Source organism: Ciconia boyciana, chromosome 5 (genome assembly GCF_034638445.1).
Source record: "Ciconia boyciana chromosome 5, ASM3463844v1, whole genome shotgun sequence".
In the NCBI taxonomy this organism is placed as follows: domain Eukaryota; kingdom Metazoa; phylum Chordata; class Aves; order Ciconiiformes; family Ciconiidae; genus Ciconia; species Ciconia boyciana.
This window is the reverse complement of record NC_132938.1, coordinates 82,351,380-82,376,773: the sequence shown is the minus strand read 5'-3', so window position 1 is coordinate 82,376,773 and position 25,394 is coordinate 82,351,380. Positions and strand designations below refer to the sequence as shown.

Genomic DNA, 25,394 nt, shown 5'->3' with positions numbered 1-25,394 from the left:
TTCTCCTTGGCACCTCGGAGATGTTCGCCTCGCACAGTTTGTCACCGAGACCCTGCAGTAATTTCACGCACTCCTCTAATAAAGTCATCCGAGGCTGTCATGTATTTTCATGTATTTCCTCTATTATTTCTCCCTGCTTGAGCCTTTCAGATAATTGATGATACTTTAGTTAATCATTTTCCCCCTCCTTTGTTCGCCAGGTACCTCAGCCTTGAAGGGATCCTTTTCATTTAGAATCCGTGTCTTCTCTTAAGTAATTGATCACCGTGCACCCGGGGACACCCAATTCACAGCCGAGTGGGATCAGCCTTCATGAATAATCAAAACGCCGTGGCCATGCTGCTGCAGGAGTGCAAGCGAGCTCTGGACACGCTCCTGTCAGCAGAGGCTGACACGGGCGAGGAAGATGAGCGAGAATACCGGCGGTGCCAAGGTGAGGTCCCCAGGAGAGGCGGCAGGACCACGGCAGCAGCCGCCGGTCCTCAGTCCTGCCCTATTTTTCTTCTCCTGGCAGATGAGTGTCAAGAGATGCCTGGATTTCGAGGCCATGAATGGGATGCAGGCTACAGGCAGGCAGGGAAAGAAGTCCACTTTGTTGCAATGAATTGCTGTCAGTTCTAATTTTAGGCTTCAGTAAACATGAGGCTGTAAGGAACAGTTTAGTTTGGGAAGAACAATGCCCAAAAGTTTGCTGATGCACATAAATTTCAGTTATTAAAAAAAAAAGAAAGAAAAAAAGGATGCAACTTCTGAATAAGGGCACATATTTCCTTTCCTTTCATAGGAACTGGGGGAGGGCCTTTTCTGTTTGTCAGCTTCTCCTAATATATTAAAGAGCTCATTGCCTGAATCTTTATCTTGTAAAATGTGTGTGACCTCTATAAGTGGTGTCCAAAGAAAAAAACTTGCAATATCCCTCTTGAAAGGAAAATCCATGCCGGCTAATGGCTGGAATAAATAATGGGGAGAGGAAGCAGTATTTAGCGAGAGCTGTAATAGAAGGGTTCTTCATTTGTTTTAATGCCAGCATTACCTGTTGGAAACCAGCATTTATTTTGGTATTGCCGTGGTGCTTTGAGAGTGCTTTGTTAAAAAAAAAAAAATTATTATTATTATTTCTTAATTCCAGTGGAAATCCAGTTCATGTCAATCATGAAAGGATGTAATACACTCGGTTCAGTTTTCTCTAGGTTCAGACTTTCAGAGGGCTGCATAACTTCATTGCCACAGCTTTTTTATTCATTAAATAAAAGCCACGTTTTAATTGCTGAACTTGTTTGAATTACACCTTTTCGGTAAAGGGTAGTGAGGTTATGTACTTCTTTCTGCCACGCAGAGAAATAACTTCAGCAAGTACGGAAGAATATAGTAAAGGATGAAGGTTGAATTTCTGGGGGGAAAAACAAAGGCATTAGCAAAAAACCACAGAAAATCTACGTGCAGGTTTTGCTTTGCATGACACATCTGCAGTACTGTCCGTTTTCCAGTTTAGTGTTAATAATGTTTAGTTTTGCTTTGCATGAATGACTCGGCCATAACGTTAATTTGATCTTTAAAATCCTTTGTTTGTCTCGGAGCGGAGAGCCGTTGAGGATATGTTTTTCCAACCATCCTTGTTCTTGCTGGGAGGTCAGCTGCCTTTATCTTAACCACCTAAGTCTGTTTGCGGTGGAGGGTGGCGTATAGGTTTCTGTTATGGATACTAGAAGATTTTTCTCTTCTTTTTTTGTTTTCAACAAAGGGTACTTTGTTTCCTCATCACAAATTCTTTTAAGTTTTATTAGGGGTCCTTAGAATAGGCTCTTGAACTCCTAATCAGGTAGTGCTTTTTTCCCTCATCCTCCTCCCTCCTTTTCTCCTATTAAATACCACAAAGTATGAGAAATAATCAGTTTAGTTCCAGATAAGGTAAATCAGTGCCCTTATAATCACTCGATTAGACATGGTCCTTCAGGTAAACTGCTTCAGGAAATGGGCGATCAGAGCCTGAAGTGATGCTCAGGCTTTTCCGAGGTCCGTGTTCCCATCAGCTGAAAGAAAAATACCCAGCAGCGGGACGGTGACAGCGACATTAATAACTGCTGGGGCTCTCTGCCCGCGGAAGGCAGGCCCTCGCAGGTTGACGGCTCTCGGCTTCGGGGGGACCCTCCCAGCGCAGAAACGGAGGGGGTTTCTTTGCCCCCCTCTCCTCCTGGGGCTGCCTTTGTTCACCCCAGCTTTCTCAGACCAGGCTCAGGAGGAAGTGAAAGACAAATACATGTAAATGGTGGGGGAAGAGGAGGAGCGCATCCTTCCCTTGCTTTAGTTGAGGGGGCAGAACGGGTGTTAGATGGGTCTGGGTTGCTTTTTTCTTTCTTTTTAGGCTAGAAATCATTCCAGTCAACTTCTGTGCCAGTTCAACCTTCGTTAATTAATGAATTTATATTGCCTGCGGTGAGAACAGCTATCTGTTACAAGAGTAAACTCTTGTCCTGGGAGTTGGATTTTAGCTGAAAAGCTGCAGGACTGTTCACATGAGCTCCCCAACTGGTTGGTGTGATTGTAGTGGATGTTCTTGCGATACAAGATCATTTTATTGTCATTACCATGCTAATTGTGTTTATTTCCATGCGGTGACAACTAGACGTCACAGCAAGGCTCGAAGCAGTATCTTGCTAGGCTTACACAAATGTCCAACCCCAAAGATGACTGAAGGCTCCTAGATTACCAAATCCTTCTGAAAATGTTACCCGGGTTTCCTTTTCTAACCAGCTCAGCAGTAGTGACGGCTGAGGATGCCTCTTTAAAAATCAAAGTTCAGTATTAAAGAATTTGGCTGTATTCTTTGTTCTTTAGTGCATCAAGTAGGAGGGGGATTAAGGTTTAATTAAGGATAACATGGAAAACAGGAACAAGAGGACAGCAGTGATACCTCTATGCTTTAGAGAGAATACCAATGTCCATGTTATCCCACTGATTATTTTCATAGTTGCTGACTCTATTTTTTCCTGTTTTCGTGTTACTGAAGTAAGTGTGAGTTCATGTGGGAAAGACAGAAGAAGAAGGTAGAGGAGACAGAAAGGCTGTCCATGTAAGCATCCTATTTGTCTTTCTCTAGATCCCTCCCCAAAATATCAGTCCTGTGGGATCATATGGGGAAATACGTGCTTGCTGTGACTGCCTTCAGGCACCTCGCATCTTCCTTTGGAAAAGATTTTGGGAAGCTCAGTCTTCCCCCTTCTACATGGGGGGATAAAGCCCTCTGTCTGTCATTTTACATTCCTTGTGTTGAGATGGGTATCCCTGCTCCTGCACTGATTTTGCAGTGAGAGGTGTGAGGGTGGGAGCATGACCTCCTCCCCCCCCCAGCTCTGCCGCTTGGCCACCTTACCACGGCGTGGAGGGCTGAGCCCTTCCAGACACCGCTTCAGAAGGGCAGGGACACGTGGCTGCGCGTGAAGCTGGGATGTATAATGGGAAGCGCATCCAGAGCTGCAGCAACAAGTGAGAAAACGTGGGTTGGAAAAAGTGATATCTTTTTAAAGGTGACTTTTTGGAAAAAGGGTCCTAAATACCCGACTTCCCACTTTTTCCTAGGAAAAATGTACTGGTGAATGCACTGGACTATGAGCATGAAACAGACTTTTAATGTAGTGCATTTTCTACAGTCATCCGTAAAGGTCTGATTAAAAATATGTAGTAATACATTTATTGCATTGCCTCGTTAAAGCAATGATGGTCTCTGAGCAGGGCTTTTTCTGGGGATTAATGGCCAGAAGGGGCTAGATCTGCAGCTGATGATCACCATTAACCCCGTCTGGTCAATAATCCTTGTTAATCCACTTTTATTGGCCAGAGAGTCTGCCCAGCCCGTGGTTAGCACAGCACACTCAGGCTGCAGCTTCACCCCTGTTTCAAGGAAAATTAAAACATGGGCTGCAGCTGAAAGGAAGGGACAAATCCAAGCCCAGATCTCTGGCTGTGTGCTCCTATTAGCAGTTGCATCCTTAGCTGGGTCGAGATGGAGATCCAGCCGAAGCTGATGGTTATATGGGAGGCGAAGGGCCAGCCCAGAGAGGGAACAGGGTGTGGGCATGGGCCAAACTACGCTCTTGCCTTGCGAGCTCTGGCACTTTGCTGGAGGATCAGGGGCTGGGTGTGGGAGCTGGGAGTACTTTGCCCTCATCCAAAAAAAAATAAAAATCTGTCTTTTGACTCCTTTGTGCTTGGCCTTTCCAGTTGGGAGGGAAGCTGTGCTTTGGGTAGGGTTTGGAAACCCTCGGGTGAAAGGCGTGAGGACTGGCGTGTCCGTGCGGCTCTGTGCTGGCCGTGCCTGGGTAGGAGCATGCCTGGACCAAGGGCACTTTCTCCTCTTAACTTTTTTTTAACTTGTGTTGCAAACTGCAAGAGAAATAGAGAAACTCAGGCCATCTCCTCAGCTAGTGTGAATTACTTGGCTAAGCCAGCTTCAAAGAAGATGCATCAGCTTCAAACAAGGAATCTCATAGCAAGGCTTCAGCTGGTATCTGCCACGCATCTGTGGGCACTGCCATGTTAATAGTTGTTCCCAGGCACATGGCTTAAACCATTTTGTCTTGCTATAGCAGTGAGCTCTCTTGTGCTGAGGGAAAGTGTGTCCCGTAGTCTACGGCTACTGCTTTGAGAGCAGGTTGAGTAACTCAGGCCAACCACTTTTTTTTTACTGAATTATCAGTCAAATAATTATTCTCAAGAGCGTATGCTTGTTATTCATTATATCCCTGTAGATCTTTGTCTAATTGCTTTATATGGTCCGGGTTTATCTCCCAGTTTGGATGTGGCTTTTCAAGCTGCCTCTGCCACTGTCACCAGCAAGCCCTGAGCAAAGGGGACAGGTCTTCTGTGCTGTTGGCCCCATTTGCTCTGCCAGGAGTCCTCTCCTCACACCGGGGAACAGGTTTCCTCCTGTCTCTCTTGGAGCAGCTCTTCACGCCCAGCCAGCCACCAGCCCCGGCATGACTTCCTGCTAAAAGCCTTTTTAATGGCTGATGGCTCCCATTTACCTGGAGGGCAGAGCAGCCAAGGGTAACGGATGACAGGCAAGCTCATGTTCCCTCCTGATGAGGCTGGTGGTAGGAGCTAAGAGCTGGTGGCAACTGGGAGATGGTCCAAGAGGGAGGGGGGTATGCTTTTTGCAGGGTAGGTGCTCTGTCGTAAGTGTTGCGGCTGAACCCACTGCAATATCTTTACCTGCTCTTTGACCTTTTCAGCTTTGCTTCCCGAGGACTTGAGGACCCTTCTGGAGGAGGCAAAGGAAATGAAGTGGCCCTTTGTGCCAGAGAAGTGGCAATACAAACAAGACCTCGGCCCAGAAGACAAAACAAACTTGCAAGATATGATCAGCGTGAGGCTCCCTGATTTGCTGGTATGAACTTCAACACACCTGTTGCATAAAATGTCCCACTGAGGTGCTTGAGGGTACGCAGAGCCCTGGTAGGTAGTATCACCTGTGGGTTCAGGGGCTTGTTTTTCTGCATGGAAGCAGCAGCAGGTGAGGAACTGCTTGGCAAGCAGAGGTGAGTGAGTCTGTGTTGGGATGGGGCTGCTCACAAAGGCTAAAGGGCCAACGTAGCGGTGTGACTTTTATTTGTTTTGGTCCTCAGACAAGAGAGGGACCGACAAGCTACGTATAGTTTCTGTTTTTTTTCATTAAAGTTGCTATGAAGCAACATGTGTGAATCATGGTTTCCTCCTCCTTGTGAGACAGCTCATCTCCATGTCACTGCTGCACCTTCCAAGGGAAAGTTCTGCCCTCTGCTGCTACTGCAAGCAAGCCAAGGTTGTGAGATCAGTGGGGGCTCTGCCTCGAGGTTAGAATTCTGCTCTGTTGGCTACACAGCTCCCGGCAGATGGGCATGCAACACCACGCAAGGCTGTTGGTTTGAGGTCTTGCTGGTACCTGCAGTTTTATGTGCTCTGCCAGTGCAGGGAAGATAAAACGGATTCAAGAGATAAAGTTTTGAGTGTGTCCAGGCGTTTGGCTGCTGTTGTGCAAGGAAAAAAGTGCCTAGATAGTAATGACAAAGACATTGCAGAGCGGAGGGCGCTGGCTCTGCCTTGTCTAGAAGTGATCCCAGAGGTATCCCTATGGATTGTCCATGCCTCGAGCACCTTGCAGAACAACCACCTCATTCACTGAAACACACAGCAATGACTTTGACTGCATTTATGCTGTTTCTGCTCACTTTCATGCTCAGCCCACGCTAGTTTGGGCACTTGCTTTGTCCATTCCTCTGGTTTCACAGGGCAGTTCTGTTTCTGTTTCCACTAAGGTAACTTTTTACCTCTTCCCTGAAGAACTGGCACGATAATAAAACTACAATGCCAAATGTTTACGTAAAGTTTTAAAAAACCCATGAATTTGAAAAGAATGCTGCGCCTTCTTTAATTCAGCACTGCTAGGAGGCAATGAGGATTACTCACTTCAGTAGGGCTTGCACAATTCATCACCTGCTTTTCTTTTTTCAAGAAAATTACTTGACAGGATCTGTTTGAGGATCAAAGATGGCCAAAATCTAGGCAGGAAAGGCAAGAATTTAATGTGACTTCTCCTGTGAGTAAAGATACTTGGCTGTGTACGGAGTTGCAGGATCCAAATGGTACTTGGGGATCCCATCCTGTAAGGTGATGAGTTTGATCTTAAAGATTAGAAAGCGGCAAGAACTGTGGATTGCTTTTCTGATTTTCTCAGAGGCGTGTCAGACATGACTTGTAGCAGACATGACTTGTAGCAAAAAAGAGGACTCCCCTTTCAATGGTAAACGTAATATCTGGGCTAATGAGTATCCCTTTGGCAGGAGAGACATAAAGTAAAGATGAGGTTTGTGAGGTTTTGGGGGTTTTCTTGCTTACTGTGGTGCGTGTCTGAAGCCAACATGGTCCCATTCCTCATGGGAAGGGGCAGTCCGGCCTGAAAATCTGGGGTTTGGGTCAGGGAGGTCTGGCCCTGCTGAAATCCCAGCTGTAAAACTGCTGTTAACTCCAAGGTGGCTAAGAGATTTCACCTGCTTCAGAGAGAGCACTGCCCAAGTAAGACCAGCAGGTTTTGTTCGAGGATGACAATGAATAGCACTGAGCAATGAGAAGCTCAGAAAAGCCAAGAGCAGGGCTGGGAGGTATCAGCCCCAGCATCCTCTTGCCAGCATCCCACGTTGTAGGGATCCTGAATTTGCTGGGGCGGGGGGGGGGTGGAGAGCGCCTGCTTCTTTGGATATTTATTTTCTTTTTCTCTTTGGTGTGTGTGGCCTTAGACAGAAATTTATGGCGGAGGTTGACCTCCTTTACAATCCTCACGCAGCTCTCTAACTTTGGAGCGTTTGTCTGCTCTCTCCCAGGATAAACACCTGCAGTAAACTCCCTGAGAGACCTGGCTAGATGGGAGATTAATGTGGCTGTAATAGTGGAGCAGTGTTTGCAGCATTATGCCCTCTCCCCAGGTAGATGGATCTTTTCTGAGATGATACCAATTATTTATTGCTGAAACATCTGTTGATAACTGCAGCTGCCCTTGTTAAACAAAGCATATCATGGGGTCATAGACTATAGGGACCTAAAATCCTACCGCATGCTAGTTTTAGACTATTCACCGACACCCCCTGAAGTCCATTGGTTACCGTTGTCTTCAATGTTTCATCCTGCGGTTGAAAATACTTTGTAAACGTTGTGCTGCCTTTCCCCATGTGCTTTGAAGTATTATTTCATCTTCATCGGTAATTTATATTCCAGTGCCATTGTACCATGGGAAAAAGGGAAAACCTTTTTTGTTTTCCATTTAATTGTAGATAGACTGACATTTTGACCTGTATTATTAGTATTAGTCAGGAAAAGGGATTTTTTTTCCCCTTCATCCATTCCTTCCCCACCGCCCCCCTTTTTTTTTTTAAGTAAAATTTCAAGGCAGAGCAAAGGCTGCTTCAGTTCTTTGAATAAAAAGCTGGGGGGGAAATGAGGCTGAAGAGAAGTGATTACAGTGTGATGAGGAAAGATAAAAGTCTGAGCAACTTTTTTCTTTTTTTTTTTTTTTGGCATGAGGGACAGAAGGATAATTTAATTCCCTGGAGGAAAAAAAAAAATAAGTCTTTGTCGATTTATTGTTCAGACAAACCTTTAAAATTTTTCATCTCTGTTTATTTTAATTTGCCATGCTTAGAATAAGCTCATAAACCGTAATTCATTACATTTAAAAAGTGCTTTGAGATCCACGAATGAAAGGCACTTCATTACCATAACACACTGGTGGTGTTACGAGGAGGCAGAGCTGGCTACCAGGGCTCACCATAAGGATGTTTTACTCTGCAAGTAGGCTGAAAAGCTCCATGAGACCAGCACAGTGAGTAAGCGGATTAGGCTTTGGCTTCAAGGGTTTGCCTTAGTGTTGCACTTTAAAAAGTGGGATACCCGTTGCTGGCGGCTGCATGCTAGTTTGACACATCAAGAAGGCGAAGCCACCTGCACCTGCAGCCTTTTAAAGTGCTCTTCTTTGCCTTTGCTGTGGGATGCTCGTTGCTTCTGCACGCTGGCTGAAGCAGTAGGAAGGCACAGCAAAACCAGCTTGGGGGGACAGGGGGTAGCAGCAAGCCAGGCTTTCCTTGGCGCGCTCTCGCTGCAGTCTCAGTTCAATGGGAGCCATGCTGCTGCCAGAGCAGGGCTCAGGGCAGATTTTGGCAATGTATGCAAACCTTTCTTTTTTTCCTCCCCCTCTCTCCAGTATATGAAATTACTGAACCTCCCTAGGGATTTCAAGGCAGCAGATTTACTGTAATCCTTGAGGCAAACCAGCACTTCTGGTTTTACAAAATCTTTGCATCTTATAGAAGGTGGGGTTTTTTGGTTTGGTTTTTTTTTTTTTTTTTTTAACTTTCCCTGCCGGGGATTCACCAACCAATACAAAGGCCACCCCAGTTCAACAAGCTTAACATACTGTTTTCCACATTTTCCTAGCAGGTTTTAAGAGAGCCTCCCTGTCAGCTGCCATCGGCTAGCAAACCAAGCCCATTCTGCAGCCCCTGTCTCAGCCTGAACACCCCTTTGGTGGGAATCTGCACTAAGGCTTGAAGAGTGATAACCAACATCTGTATCCAAAGCAAAAACTGGAAAGCACTGGGGTTTTTGTTTTTAACAAATCAAAGCAAAATCAGAATGGTAACAGCATCCTTGCTGACAAGTATAAATAAGGAGGGATTACTTTTTCTCTCTAAATACCACATGCGCTGGGGGGTTCAGATTGGGGCTGCAGATCCAAAAGGGGTGCTGCCAGGGGTTACCCTTCCTGCAGATCTTCGCTATCCCAAGGGATGGAAATAGCCTTATGCTCAGTGATCAACCAATAGAGGGCAACATGCCCATGTACACGTAGGCTTTGATCCCACAAACCCTCTTGTGTGTTTCACTGAAGGACAACTCTGTGCACACAAGTAGTTCTCTTGTGGGATGATTCATGCTATATTAATATTTTAATTACTTTTTTGCAAGATAGGAGCCCGTTTGCAAACATTTGTAATTATGTGGGGCTTTACTTCATTTTTATCATACATATCAGTAGTTCCTGCATCCAGGCTCAGGCCTTCAGCCACGGACCGAGATCTGCTGGGGTAAGGTACAGTGCAAATACAAAAGGAAAAGCCCCCAAGAGCAGGGCTCCTGCAGGTCCCTCTGCACCCACTGTAGGGAGCTGTGCAGGCTGACCCCGTGCTCCCTGCCGTGGATGGGGGAGCACGGATCCTGGCCCTGCTGGCGCAGAATCTCATGGGAGTTAATGGGAATATTGAAAAGAGTAGAAAATAAGGCCCCGCAGCCCTTGCATAGGCCTTGGCTAATTACGTGCTGATGGATCCCCGTTAGGGAAATCACTTTGAGGGACATGCCCTAACTACCCTTAGGGGGGTGTGTGTGGCACTTAAGAGCTGGGAGCCTTTGAAAAAGAACTAAAGAGGGGGCTGAGGATTTAGTTTTCTCCTCCTTCTAACTGTTGGTGTGGTAACAGGAGAATTAAAGCCCTAAATCGTAGCCCTGGGATCTTGGTTGTTCCAGCTGACCTTTTGCTACCTGCCTTATAAGAGCTCTTTTTGGGTGATCCCAGTGAAACAGAGAGTGACATAAGGGAGAGCTGTGGGCTGATTTCAGACCGGGAGGGAGTCCGTGGCACCTCAGCCTCCCTTACGCTGCGCAATCCCTGACGCTTTGTAAATTGAAAGTATCAGAGATCAGGTGCAGGCAGGAGAGCTTCAGCTGCCTGGGGTGACCGCCCTGATGCATTGTGCAATGCTGCAAAGCACTCAGTCTTCTGCTGCCTATGTGGGGAAACTACAGCAGAATTTATGTGGAGCACGAAATAAAAAAAATGGGAAGTCTGGTCCTGGGTACCCGTAGGGCTGTCAGCTCACTTTGCTCATGGGTAGGATTTCCTCTTCTCAGATGCAGCTTCGTGAAGTATTTCCTCCCTGGAAAAGACTTCAAATGTTGTTTTACTGAGATTGCTATGTTGCGTTTTCCTTCCAAATAAGACTACTTCTCAAATGGATTGATGTTTTGAGGACACAGATTTAGGAAAGAGACTCTTGGATTTTTAGCTGATTATAATGGTCTTGATGCCGCCCTCTCGGGGGGGGTCCTGTCACTGGCACTTAGCTGTTTTTAAGTATTAAAATATCCCCTTCAACACAGTATTTTAATGTACCACAGGGAATCACCACAATAGTTTATAAATAGTCTAGAGCTTGAGCACAGCAGGACAGGTCAGGACCACAAAATGATTGTTGCACCTATCCTTGGTAATAATTACAAACAGGCACTTCCGCAGATGACTGCGGTCCCCCAAATCCCTGCTGCCTTGTCAGATACATGAGACCCCCAGGAACTCCGCCTCAAGGAGCTTCCTCGGCACTTGAAAGGGTTCTGCTTCTGTCCTCGCCCCAAAATGCTGCTGTTCAGCAGCCCGAGCCGCCTGCTGCTTTCCTCCCTCCTGAGACCGCTCAAGTTCATCACACAGATGGTTCTCCCACTTGCCCCCATGGGTAGGTGCGCTCCCTTCGTTACCGCTGCCCAGCGCGGAGAGCTACGTGCCAACAGCAGCTTGGTCAGGGATGGTGCCTGCTCTGCTTTGTGTCGATGGGCTGTGGGAGGCCCTCTCCGTCCTGCCAGCGGGACTCTCCGGGCACCGGTCTGCTGGAGCTCTGCTTCCTGCAAACAGCAATGGCCCTCGGTTAGAGAGCGGAAGCCGAGAGCAGCACGTGGAACATCCCAATAGGAGTAAAATGAAATCAGTGGCAAGTTACATTGCAAAAAAGAGGGGGCTGTTGAGAAAAGCCGGTGTTATTCTTGCTCTAGTACTTTCTCAGTTGGTGAAGCAAGATGTGGTCGGTTGTAAAAAGCTGACCCATTCTGTGGTGTTTTGAGCTGCTAATAATGGACCTGATGCTGCTCCCAATGAATAAACACCCAACTCTCCATTGCCTTCAGGATGAATAACTTGAGCTAATTAACAGCTTCAGAAGCTCAAGCCATTAAATGGGGTTCTCCGCTGCTCTGAGCAGAGAGGAAAGTACCCAGGAGCTTCTTATTCCTCAGTCTGCAGCTATTTACCGTGTGACTTGACTGTCCCGTGTTTCAAGCATATCCATCTGCACCTCACGGACATGCTTTCTTCTGCCCATCACAGAGGTGGTAGGAGGCTTAATTCCTTGTTATTTGTCGAGTGGGCTCTGATTGCCAGCTGAAAGGCAGAGATTGATAGAGAAGTCCCGTGTGGTGACAGCAGCTTTGGTCTCTTGGAAAGACAGGCTTTGCTAACAGCGCGTGGGGTAAAAGGGTGAAAGACTTCAGCCGAATCCATTGGTGTTGTGCCTCTGTGTTTAATCTGACAGGGGATGAACGCAGGAGGAAAGAAAACTGGGCAATTTGTTAGGGTTCAGTGAAGTGCTAACTAGGAACAGCTCTTGGGAGAGAACTGAAGCACCTGGAAGTACGTGCCACTGAAACTCCTGCCCTGTGCACAGAATTAGAAATTCTTTGTTGACTGCTCTTGGTTTTGTTTTTTGGGTTTTTTTTTTTAAGATTTTAAACCTCAACTGCAGTTACAGATGAAACAAAGACTGAAGCAGTCTGAGACTAATGCATATAAGCAAACACAGAAATCCAGAGTGTCTGCAAAACGGCGGGGACGCTCTGAAAGTGAAATGATTCCTGCCCCTGCTTTCTAACCTCGCCGCTTGCAGAGGCGTTTTTCCAAAGGGGACCCTCCTGAGCCCGCAGGCGGGGCGGGGGGTTTGCCTCCGGGATCCTCACTTTATAAAGAGGGCAGAGAGAGTGGATTAAATCAATATTTCATTTATTTGGGCTTGTAATTCCTCTTACATCAGCTGCCACATAAAGATTTTCCCCTATTTTCTTCCCCTCCTCCTCGTCCTCATTTACTATGCACCAATAATTTCCCTTTGACGCTTTCCTGCCAGTCCTAGTGCCAGATGGCCCCGGTTCTGAGCTTCTCCCCTCTCTTGGGAGCGGCCCCCATTGTCAATGCAAAGGAGGCGTCGTGGCTTTGAACCCAAAGCTGGGACCCAAACTTCAGCCCCGGCGTGAGGAGGAGCTAACCCACTAATGCAGGAAACCATGCAAACAGCACACCCTCCCACTCATTGCCATTAAGGAAAAAAACCCTTCACTAAAGGCTGTTTTGCATTTTCCCCCATGGTCCATGTATAGAAATCTGGTTGCAAATTTAATTCTCTCACCACCTGATTCCACTTCCCAGCCGCGAGGTTCCCTTTGTGTCATAAACTCAATTAGACATATGCATTTCACATCATGGACACAGATGTGAAAACAAAGTGCGCACGTACCTCGCTCCTTCTCTCTCTCTCTCTCTCTCTCTCTCTGTAGATGCGCCTATATCGGCTTTAAAGCGATAAAGAAAGTGAGTAAATCTGTTTAGGGCGCTAGCCCGCTATGCAGAACAAAGTGTCCGGTTGCGGCGAGCGGCGCTGAGTTTCTGATTGTGTTGGGGTAGGCTGTGACATCTTGGAAGTCAATAGGGTTTCCCTGGGTCTGGGCTGGGTGACAGGGAGCCGCTCCCCTGTTTCATTTCAGAGTGGCGCGGGGAGGGTCTTTGTGCGCGGTTTGGGTGCGTGCCCAGCACGCCGGTGCATTAGCTGTAGGTGCTGAGGAATTTTCCAGCCACACGAGTTGGCAGGGAATGAAAGGAGCGGGTATTAATTTCTCAGTGTACTGCTTGGAACAGGGGGGACGTAATTGCAAAGACTGACATCGAACCGTGTTTCTGTGTGCCACACAGCATGCAGCCCTGCCTTTTAAAAAAAAAAAGCCGAGTTTCTCTCCCTGGCTTGACTTTTCTACATTTTGTGTCCATTTGGGTTTGGAGAGGGACACAAGAGGTTTCGGCATTGAGCAGAGAGTTAAATTATGCAGCTGCAAGACTGCCAAGCCCTTCAGAATAGGATGCTTCGTTTAGATTTTCCACAATGCTATTGAAGTGCTTATTTTCCTCCTGAAGAGACACAAACAGATGCAAACTTCTGTAAACACTTTAGAAATTAATTCAGTGAGTTTGGCCTCTCAGCAGTGCTCAATAGCTGACAGAAAAATGTCTAATTAGTGCAAGTGGAAATAATAGGGCCACTTGGATTCCTTCCATCCTCCTCCAAGTCTACTTTTCCTAGGAACTCAAAGGCCCTTTTGTTTGGTAGGTCACCCTCTCTCAGGCTTTTGTGCTCCGATCTATTAAAGGAAGAAGGGGAGGAAAAAAAATAGATTAGGCGATGCTCTGTGCTTAAATATATGGCCTGTTGATGAGCATTTCGAATGGCTGGTTTGCAGTGTCAGTTTACAGGTGCCTGGAGAGGGGGATTCCTCCATTGTTGGCCGGCACAAGCGGAGTTGTGCGTGCCCGGCTCCAGGAATCCTTTTCAAGTGCCATCCTCTTAGAAAATCCAACTCAGGCTCAGGAAAAAGAAGGAAATTTGTACAAATCCGCCTCCCTGAAGTGCAAACAAGCTAGCAAATGCTTGCAACAGATCGGCGCTGCAAGCTGGCCTTCGTGCCGTATACTGTAGGCTCTTCTCCAAACGGTTTGATGCGGGCTTTCTCCTGCACACCTCAGACGGTGGTTATGCTGCTCAAAATCAAGAAGGAGTCTTGTTGTCAGATTGTGGGGCTCTGAGCTAAAAGCAAAGAGAACAGAAATGAGGCTGGGGAGGAGTCCAAGAAGCCTGAGCGGTGTCTAAAGCAGCTCATGGACATTGCTGTCTCTCTGGCTCCGCCTGTGCGTTTACACGAGGAAGGCAAGGGAAGGAGGCTGGTGCTAAGACAAAAGTGGGATATAGCTGCCAAACTTGATGTTTTAGTGGGGATTTGGACAGTTTTCTTGGCAGTCTCTCATCCTCTGATGGTGCTGTGGGGCCTGATCCTCCTTCCCCTGTGTTGCTTTTACGCTGTCGTGAGTGGAGTTACTCACTGACGTGAATGAGATGAGAAATGCATCCTTTTTCTGACGAGGCTTTGTATGGTTTAAGGTGCTTTCTATTTTTTCTTTCCTCTTGTGATTGACCACACTGCAAAGCAGTACTCAACCATTGCCAGCTCCCAGGTGTTCGAGCCAGGCTGGGCAGCAGGAAGCTGTAGGCAGCGTGAGGCTGCTGAATGGCTGGTGGCCATGAAGACCAGACAGGTCAGGGCACGCACGAGGCTCCGTAGCTGAAGAGATGGGTCTTTCCTTACAGCCAATGGCTGTATTTCAGGCAGATGTTCCAGTGAAACAACGACTGGATGCCATCCTCCCCATCCTGTGTGACAAACCTGTAAAAAGGGAATCGCCTGGATGTCAGCGTGTGGAACTTCACCATGGGAAGGGGTCGGTTTTTGGTAGATACCCGCAGGTCCATGCGGACTTCTGCAACCGCGATGAGGCTGTGTGCCTCCTCATGGCTGTCTTTGCTGGCCTCCTGTCCTCTTAACAGCATGCTGTCTCAGGAGCTCCAGCTGATTCCTCATGTTGGTGTGATGGCTCAACCGCTGTGGGAATCCGAGAGAGTTCATACAGACTTAGTAGTCATTGAAGATGACCTGCAGGGGAAAAACATGGGAATCCTGGCCTGTTTGCTTATTTGTGGTGTACAGAGGAGTGAACGGCTTGAGCTCCATCTGGGACAATGGCTACAGTGACCATTTCCAGTCTTTCCAGACTCATGTCCCCCTTTTAAACTAATTGTTATTAGGGCTAGTAATCTGTTGGGCATGATTTAAATTCATTAACAGACCACCAAATTATGCGGTTCCAAATACTAAACAACAATTAGAAAGACCAAAAAAAAATCAGGAATGATATCTACGGCTCAAACAAAATAAACAGCTGGAACCTTCCTATTTTAAAAATGAAAATATGATCAGGAATAGTCATAATTATAGGTTATAATAAATCCTATCTGATCACCGCCACAAAGACTTTCTCCATTATATAAATGCCTAGGAATGTAAAGATTATAAGATGAGTAGAAATTTTGAGACAGCCTTTTAATTGCTAGTGAATATTTGCTTCGTGTAATGTTCAGTACTTCACTTGCTGTAAAACTGTGTAGCCACCTTACAGCAAATAACTAAGGATATCCCATGTGTTCTAAAATGGTACGTAGGCAGCACCGTTAGGCAGAGGGTTACTAAAGCTGAATATTTTCTGTAGACAGTTCACTGGGCCTTTGTGAGGTGAGTTTCTCCAAGGCTGCCCCGTGGCATTGGTGTTCTTTTCAGGTTTATTTGAAAGCCTCCATCATGGTCAAGGACTGCGTAACGGCAACTGCTATTGTGTTCCTGATTGACCGGTTCCTGTATTGGATTGATGCCTCCAGCAAACTTCTTCAGATCGCCAAGGGTCTGCACAGGCTGCAGCCCACCACGCCGATCGGTCCTCAGGTGCTCATCCGCCAGGCTCGCCTCTCCGTCAACACAGGTACCGCTTTGTTTTCTCAGCTCAAGCCCAATTAGGAACTACTTGACTTTGAAGAAGACACTTTGTCCCTTGCTGAGGATGACATGCTTATGGCCCCGGTGCCATCTTTTCAAACGCACAGCCCACTCCCAGCCCCCTTGAGCCCTCCCAGCTCCTCTCACTAGCACAAAGGGGCTGGTATAAAGAGTTTCAGAGCCAAAAGCAGGAGAGAAAATTGTGAAAGGGTGTGGAAAATACTAATTGGAGCTTTTGTTCCTTAACAAATCTTCCCTGCTGGTTTCAAACAGGGATATCTGAATTGCTATACTTCTGACCAAGGGCCTTTAAGAAGTAAATTAGAATCCCGGCATTTTCTCTGCATTGTCCCAGCTCCTCTTTTTTTTTCAGTGGGACCACTTGACTATGCAAACAATGCAGCTTACAACCCCTCGAGGATAAACTGATTTAAAAAAAAACCCACATTCTATCATTCCTATAACGTGGGCAACACCTGAAGGATTTTTAATGTATCTTCCCACTGTCCCACTGGGCAGAAGAAAACAAAGCCATACAAACCTGCTCTGAAAAACCCAACCGAGGAATATTTTATTTGCAGAAAAGAGAACTATATGTTCCCTGCATAGCCATTTGTATTTGTGGCTGGGGCCTTCTCATGCTCCCATTGCCGCGGTGTCTGGGTACTGGCACACTCCAATTGATGGGCTAGTTCAGCCAACACACTGCTTCACTGGCTGGAGCATCCTTCTTGAATTCAGCTGGACAGCTGAGACAAAAAGCAACAATTCAACATGAATCAAGCTCATCAAATTAGACCTTAAGGCTTCTCCTGCAGCCCATCAAGCCTGCCACAGGTGACTCCGGCCATGCGACAAAACCTCTGAGCCATATGACAGGGGGCTGAAAGGCAGAATCCCCACCTTGTGTTGCATGCTGCATCCTTTCTCTATATTTTTTGGATATATATTCTGTGCTTAAGATGGTTCTTAAAAGCTAGGTAGAGAGTGACAGGGAGGCAGCATAGCCTGCAGCTATGCTTTCTGAGGTGGGACGTCAAGTCAGATGGCTTTGAGGTGCATCTGCAGAGCTTCCCCTCCTGGTGAGCTCCCCAGTGAGACCAAAATGGGTTTCCAAAACCCATGTTTCCTTGGGACAGAAACCGGCAACTCTGTTGCTGAAGGAAGCAGGCTAGGCAACTTTCTTCTGCAAGAGAAAAAAGAGCAGGGAATCCCAACCGGTGGGGTGGCCAGCAGCTCAGGTGGCCCCAGTCTTGTTGCCACCTCCCCTGCAGCAGCCCAAGGCATGGGAAGGAGCAGAGCGAGAAATGAGTGCCTGGAGCCACCTGCCTATGCCGCAGGGCTTGGGTTTACTCTAAAACCAACACTCAGCCTTAGCCTCCGCCGTAAAGGAGAGGTATCTGTTGTTTTCTCCTTGCGGTCGGTTTACTGAAGCCGCACTGTAGAACGTAGACAGCGTGCACAGAAATTCAACGGAAATACCAGAGCTTGACTCGAGGAAGACTTTCTCACATTTTAAGATTAAGCACTATTCCAGGAATGTATAGTGTGTTAAGTAAAACAGATACATACATAATTTCGTCTTACCGTGCAACCACATATTATAGAACGTAGTGCATGTACATTTATGACTATTGACAGCAGCAAATCTATGTGCAGGTGATATCAGGATGTATCAGGTTAAATATCATACAGCTTCTCAATGAGATTTTCTGAAGCAAGTGTCTGGCTAGAAACAGTTGCCTCATCAGCGTTTTTGGCAATATTTGTTGTACATGTGAAATAGCCTGTGTCAAAGAGATTCCTGAGCATGAGGTAGCATCTGCAGTGCATACTTAACTGGAAAGCTTAGTCTAAGTGTGAACACACTGACAGTGCTGGGAAGAAGAGTACAATTTGCAGGGGCTTTCACTGATGAATATTTTTGTTCACTTCATGCTGCATTATACATTTTTATATTCATTTTCTATCTTTTTTTTTTTTAAATCAGGTAAACTTTTAAAAGCTGAATATATCCTAAGCAGCCTTATTAATGACAATGGAGCAACAGGTGCGTATATATTTCTTTTCCAGTTTCGTAGTTGCTATTTTGGTGAGATTTTTGATACTAATTTTAACAGTCACATAAGCTTCAGATACGTCCAATCGGACCTCTAGCAATGACTCCTTACATCACATTTCTCTTTTCTTCACCATTCTTTGCTAAAACGTGGAAACTGCAACTTTGTTTTGGAATTTCCATAATTCATCCTTGTATATCTTCACTTGGGTGGGAAAATATTCTGGATTGACAGCCTTCCTACTCATTTCTCTGCCCAGAGAATTTTAAAATGTGGACCAATTTCAAGCAATTGGCTGATCTAGAAAACTAAGACAACTCCCTTCCCCTGAAAAATCCAGATTATTAGAGTAATGCTTATCCTCCAAATCCACACTGATCTACGAGCTAAATGAATACTTTATTCTAGACCTGTAGCAGACTGCAGTGCAATTATTTAGTATCTTTTCGGGTTAAGAAGGAAAGAGAGTGAGTCCTGGTTCTTACAGCAATTTTTTCTATTGCTGGGTAGACGTGCAAAACTGTACAAATGGGACCATTCCTTAATGCATGATGGTGTTTGTAGAAATTACTTTTTTTTTTCTTTCCTGTCTGTCAAACGACTATACTGCTGGTCGTGTGGCTTGTTTCAGATCTGAAGGGATGTGTAGTATTTCTAATGGTAAGAATTCATTAATTTTGACAGACATCCATAATTATTATTTAGTTATGGTTTTGAGACAATATATTTTAGGGTTTTATGTCTGTTCTCCATTTTTTTAGCCTTCAGGGTTTATTTAGTGAATACATTCAGGTTTCTCTACAACCATGAAACTTAGAAAATTTAAGAAGCCTGTTCTGGGTTTTGTTGGTTTGTTTTTCAGGTGAACCTGAGATTCTCATAAAAGAAGGGTCTTCATGCAAGAGGGCTTTAAACAAAATACCACCTATCACTGTTAAAGTAGAACTGGCTATGCAAAACACTGCATTTCGTCTCTCTTGGGATTATGCTTTTCTTTTAAGATTAGTTTCATAATATTCAATGATAATACTTGTTTGTTTAACATTGAAGATGTGTTGTTGAACAGATACTTCGTGCTGAGAATTGCAGTGGAATGTTCACAATGCTTAGGAAAGCTTAGTGATTTTATTTCATATTCTATTCCGAAATCCAGTATAGATTTGATAATGAAAGACTTTGTGCAACTAATCATACTGTGTTAACAAGAAAACTTTTGTTTTAATCTTCGTGACATACTGATATCTGAAAAGAAAATATGTTTTGCCAATGGTTAAAAGTATTTTGTTCTGCTGTGTATACCGGTGACAACAAAGATATGCCACATTAATCCTTTTGACTGGTTTTTAGTGGAACTCTGTACATTGTTTATATACAATGACTTTTTGTTACTTCCCAGAAGAGAAGTACCTTTCACTTTTTAGATTGTTTTTATGCTCTATATAGCTGTCACTCAAGCTACATACCTATATAGCTGTCTACTTGTATTCCTTAACGCACTGTCACTTTGTCATCTATCTGACTGTAAGTCCTGACTCAATCCAGCTGAATTCAGTGGGGAGAGTCCTGGCAATTTACTGGGATTTAGGTTACCCTCAGAGGCTTAAAATGACAGCAACATTTTTCATTCTCTACTGAGCTTTTCCACTCTTTCTGCAGGTACCTGGCGATACGCTAAGGAAAGCGATAGGACTCTTGTTCAGTCAGTCTGCTTACAAATCAGAGGACAGATTCTGCAAAAGCTTGGTAAGGCTTTTTTCTATAAACGTCTGCTCAAGGTTTTCGCCTGTTTTTTTTCTTTTTTGCAGTCAAGCTTTGAAATGGTACCTTTGGCATATGTCAGAGTTTTAGCTTGTGTAGGACACCTGCCTGATGCCCATAACACAGCCACGGAAGATGAGTTGTACACCCATCTGTTTGGAGCAAGGACCTAGAGCCACGTAGCAAGCAAATGCATTTGAGAAATTATCATTGTATTACTAATCTTACCAGAAGTCAAGGAGCATTCTGAAATGTTGTTCCCTTTTTGTGTTGTGCCACTCCATGTTTGCTAATGCTTTTTCCCAAATTCGCTGTTCCCAGAGGCATGCGGTAGTTTATCACAGGTACATCACAGCAATTTCCTCTCTCAAGACAAGAAAATCCCTAGTTTTCAGCATGATGGGCTTCTGTATTCAAGGCTTGGTACTTGTGGCCAACAGCCTTAATTTTATGCTTTTGACATGACCTTTCATCTTCCATGACTGTTGAGCTGAAGTCTTTTATGAGCATAAAATGTATGTTTATGCACAGCCAAAAGCTAAAGGAAACTAATAAATCTTCAGTGTCACCAAAGCAAAAAATGCCATGGTATGGTTTGATACTGTTTTGAGGGCTCCTGACTCAAGGAGGTGTAAAATAAACTACTGAAAGCCATCTGTAGCAGTAATCTGCTTAGTGACTCTTTTTCTGATTTATTTCAGGGATGTGGTATGAGGCAGCAGAGTTGATTTGGGCTTCAGTTGTGGGATATTTCAAACTTCCTCAACCAGATAAAAAGGTACAATTTCCTTTTCACTCTGGATATCCTTGCCAATCTAATAATCATTCCAGATTAGCTTTTGTTTACTTCAGATAAGTCTTTTAGCAATAACATTTCAATTACACACCTCAGACAAGGTTAACATGCAGGACGAATATTCCAGCCGAAGTCTGTATTGCACATTGTTTCCGCATGCATACACAGACTTACGGACACCTTTTCTCCTGCAGGGGAATGAAAGTAATAGTTTTCATTAACCAGGATCACCTGAAGTGAACCACCACCTAGGATGTCACAGGTGCCTCTGACAAGGACAGGCTAATCTCAGAATGCAGCCATAGATTTTATTTACTTACTAGGACTAAGGCTAATTTTTTTTTCCTAGTAACCAAACATGTCTATTTGCTGGGCTGCACTACACTATCTGTTGTGGGTGATGGATGTTCCCCGGCACTGCAGTATCTGAACACCTTGCAACAGCTACCATATCTGCCTTTAACACCTTTATGAGGCTTGGCCACACTAATCTTCCCACTGTAGATGAAGCAACAGTCACACCATGTGTCCGTAGCTAAACAGGAATGTGAACCTAAGCCTTGCAAGTCCTAGGGTGATGCTTAAAGAAGTTTTGTAATTGTACCCCAGCATACGATATACCACAAAACCAGACCTCGTCACCTCTCCTCTGCCATACCTTAAAGCTTGACCTCAAGCTCAGAACATTTCTATGGGAACAAAGATGTGTAGTGACTTTTGCAGAAAGCATACGGATACTTCCTAGCATTCTTAACTATTTAGCTGGGCAGACCCTTAGCTACCACGTATAGATCAAATCTTCCAGAGAGAGAGACAATTAACAAGTTCATAGATCTATAAGTTACATGTTCATGTCTTATTTTTTAATTGGTTCTGTAGAACCAATTACAAATTACCAAAAAAACCCTCCAATTATATCAACACCAAGAACTCTTGACTTTTGTCCAACTCTGTTTATTTGTTTTTTAAACAGTGCAATAAGCTAGGGAAGTGTGTTAAAAAATATGCTTGTTTTCTTAGGCTATACACGATGAGCATTTATTACTTCTATTATCTTCCTAGACATCTTCACCCTGTCTTTTTCAGAAAGACTGGGATCAACTGGCCAGTTCTTAAACATAATTTTTGGCTTTCTGTGGTCTTTTCTGAAAAGCAACGGTGAAACAGATTGAGTCTTTTTTCAGATATGATTACCTAAGGGCTTAGTGCAACTTTTGGTGATATCGCGAGACTTCACTTTCCTTGTCACAAACAGCACCTTGGGAAAATGCAGTGCTAAGGAAAACGCAATGCTGTTTAAGCTGAAACCTAGAGCTAGTGGTAATAGGGATAGCTGCCACTTCTGGAAACTCATACGTGTCCACAAGGCTACGCTTTCTGCAAGTTGAAATTAATAAAACCCTACCAAGATGACATCTCTGAATTTCTTAGCAGTGCTTCTCTTTGGATCTTGTTTGTTTGTTTTGGGTTTTTTCTGGTGTGTTCTACACAGAACCTACTTTATTGTGAGCAGTAAAATTCAAAATACAAGGGGAAAAACACTATGATAGTTTTCCATTTCTCTTTCAGGGAATTGCTACTTCCTTGGGTATTATGGCAGACATCTTTGCTTCCATGAATGAGAAGGATTATGTACGTTTTAAAACCAATGCTGAGATTGACCTGGTAAGGCTTGGTTTGGTATTTGTGTGTGTAGACTCTTCAGATGGACTGTATGTTGTTGTCCCAAATTCACCCACACTTTGTTCTTCCTCCAGTTCCTCTCCTGTGCTGAGAGGGCTGAAGAAACTTCCATTGCTCCTGGTGAAAAAGTTCATTAGCACCTAGATGGGAGAATGCCTTGCTTCAGGAAAAAGAAAACTTTAAGAGTATTTACAGAGTGTGTATGTCTGTGGCTGTGTAATATATAGAATATTTATAGGGTCTAAAAGTGACATATTGATGGAAAACCTGAGCAAAAAGGCCCCTGCAGAAAAAGATGTGGCTGTTGTTGTTTAAGATATGATGTCCTGCTCTATCAAGACTCAAAGGTCTCAGAGAGCTCAGGGAACCTAGAGCAGACAAGAAACAAATCCCAAGCTGCCTTGCTTCAGTTTAACAGGGTTGCTTACCAGGGTTGCTTAGACCCATCTCTTTGAAAAGAAAGCCTTTGAAATTAGGTTTTCCCTCTTGTTTTTTTCGTTTCACTAGAGCCTTCTCCAAGAGTTCAATCATCGCTTATTATCAGCTGCTGAGGCCTGCAAACTAGCAGCAGCCTACAGCCAGTACACCCCGCTGTTTGTCCTCACAGCCGTGGTAAGTATTAGTCTTCATTCTGAAAGTGTTATTTGTATAAGAGAAGAGTCCAGGCTATTAAATTTGGCTCTAATCTGGCTTTCAAGCACTGCATCATACAGGGCATTGTGTCTGTGTTGTGGGTATGATGCTATATGTTGCTCTGAATGCCAATCAGAAGCTAAGCAGATGGGCGGAAAGCAGTATCTGTCCACGGAGTGAGGATGGGCTTTCAGGCCCATCTGGGAATGCTGCTTCTCCTGTAACTACAGCTATATTTCAAAGGAAAAAGAGCAAGATTATTTCCTCCAGGAAACACAGCAGCAGGCAGTTAGAGCCGAAGTTTGCCTCAAATTGTATGAGGGAAAGAAACATATTTTTTCCTCCCTTTATTGATCTCTGACAGAGGTCCAGGTTTTTAATTCCTTCATTCCTCTTTCATCCCCTCCCAGAACATCCGTGGCGTGTGTTTGCTGTCCTATAGTCACTCCAAGGACTGTCCCCCGGAAAAGAGAAAGTTCTACTTGTCTGAAGCCAAGGAATCCTTTGAGATTGGCCTCCTCACCAAGAATGATAAGAGTCCCATCACCAGCAAGCAGGAGCTCCATAGTTTTATTAAAGCGGCTTTCTGCCTCACAACCGTGCATCGATGGCTCTATGGGGAGAGTGAGAAACTCCGTGAGGTGAGTCAACTATGTAGAGAAGCCATGGGAAAACTGCATTCATACAGCACTTCGTTTACAGAAGACGAAGAGAAAGGAATGCTTGCCAAAGAGATCATGTCTCTGATCACATCCGTGAAGAAGCGCCTGCAAGTGGAAAGCTTCCCTAATTCTGATGCCAGGTCTTACGTTCCGGACAGTTATAAAGGCACAGTGGAAAAACCTATCCTGCAACGGGAAGTCAGCTTTGAGAAAATCCTTGCTATGCATTCTCAGCATCATCAGTCAGTGTGTGAAGTGTTTGAAAATACTTGCAAGATTCATAAAAATGCACCAGGAGAAACCCAAGTGGGAGCTTGTATCACAGCCTTAAGAACAGAAACCAAAAACACAGGCACTGTGTGTACTACTGAAGAAATAGTGTACCAGAGGAAAGGCGCTGTGAAAATGCTGAATTCGCCAACAGCAGGAAGTAGCTCAGAGGGACTCAGTGGCCAAAGAAATAAATACATCAGCTCTGATGTGATGAAAATTTCCTTCAACGAAGAGATTGAGCCATTAGAAATAGAAATAAATGATGAAAACGGTGTTTTCAGCGGATGGCAAAACAGGAGTCAAACCACTACTTCGGAGAGCTCTTGGTGCAAGCTGTCAAAATCAAGTTACTCTTCCAGCTGGGAGGAACTAAACCATAATAGCAGCAAAGAGTCTCCCAGGAAAGGGCAGCAGCAGGAAAAGGGCTCAGCGGAGGAGCGGTGTTGCACAACAGAATCTGATGAAAATGGTCAAGCTGCATACTTGCGCTCATTGCCTCCCAGAGCCTGGCCTCCATCTCCTCCGGAGCCTCTGCATAGCAGTTGGGCATCTCCTCAGCCTTCCTTAGAGGCAGGTACACCCCTAGCTGGGAGGCTGGTGGAGAAGGTGTCTCGTTGTGGAGAAGAGCTGCAGGAGGGAAGACACCGTGGAAAGAGGTCTTCAGAAAAGAAAGCAGGGGAGGTGAACGCTGCGGTTCCTTCCCTTTCCACCCCTTTCTCTGTTCCTACCAGGCCAGAGGAGGAGGAGGAGGAGAAGGAGAAGGAGAAGTCCTCCTCCCGGGCGGAGCTGGGCTGCAGGACCAAGGACAGCAGTAGGGAGGGTGGTGGCACCCACACGTCCTGCCCCCGCAGCCACTTTGTGTGGGTCCACCCAGAAGGAGAAACTGCAGATAGCACAGAGGATCCCTTGTTTGAGGCACGTCCCCCCACAAATGGGGCTGCTTCTGTACTATCAGCGAGCATCGAGCCGAAAACGGCCAGCGACTCCTCTGTGCGTGACTCGCTGAGGAAGTCTGCCACGGTGGGAAACGGATCTCTCAAAGTGCCTGAAGTTGATGCCCAAGGAGAAACAATAGATGACACTGAATTTGATTTCATCAGTATCGGAGACTTAGTAAACAATTATCCTACAGCGTCTGTTCCAGAGCATCAATCAACTCCCAGTGCACCAACAGCTTTGCCCTCGGGGGGAAAGTTCTCCATAACTGACCACTTTGACTGTGCCACTACTGAAGAAGACGAAGAAAAGTCTCAAGACATGGTGAGCAGCAAGAGACCATCCAGTTCATCTCTGAGTTCATGGTACAAATCAGCACAGATGCCCAAGAGTTCCCCTGAAGGTCCATTTCTGAACCCAAAGGGAAGTGGTTCTACCTTCATGCCTGGGAGAATGAAGGAAGAAATCCTTGACGCTCGGTTTCTGAGGGACGACGATTACATGCAGCTTCTGGCAGGGGTAGAACATAATTGGCTTGTCCAGAGACTGATGCCTACTGGAATTTTTAAGTCTAAACAGCTTCGTAAAGCATACTGTAAGTTTCCA

The 25,394-nt window shown here is 45.3% G+C and overlaps 1 protein-coding gene across 8 annotated transcripts in view; it reads left to right on the top strand.

Annotated features, from left to right (window-relative positions):
• ALPK1 (alpha kinase 1) overlaps window positions 1-25,394 on the top strand; it is a 63,125-nt gene that overhangs the window by 25,469 nt on the left and 12,262 nt on the right. For 7 of the 8 annotated variants that reach the window (XM_072862963.1, XM_072862958.1, XM_072862961.1 and 4 more), the window contains exons 3-11: window positions 201-433; window positions 5,229-5,383; window positions 15,775-15,973; window positions 17,978-18,037; window positions 19,704-19,790; window positions 20,507-20,583; window positions 22,171-22,266; window positions 22,792-22,896; window positions 23,328-25,383. In XM_072862963.1, the coding sequence (XP_072719064.1) occupies window positions 313-433; window positions 5,229-5,383; window positions 15,775-15,973; window positions 17,978-18,037; window positions 19,704-19,790; window positions 20,507-20,583; window positions 22,171-22,266; window positions 22,792-22,896; window positions 23,328-25,383 (2,956 nt within the window). In that variant the 5' untranslated portion in view covers window positions 201-312. The remainder of the gene's footprint in view (window positions 1-200; window positions 434-5,228; window positions 5,384-15,774; window positions 15,974-17,977; window positions 18,038-19,703; window positions 19,791-20,506; window positions 20,584-22,170; window positions 22,267-22,791; window positions 22,897-23,327; window positions 25,384-25,394) is intronic. The other variant, XM_072862962.1, reaches the window with a different exon arrangement.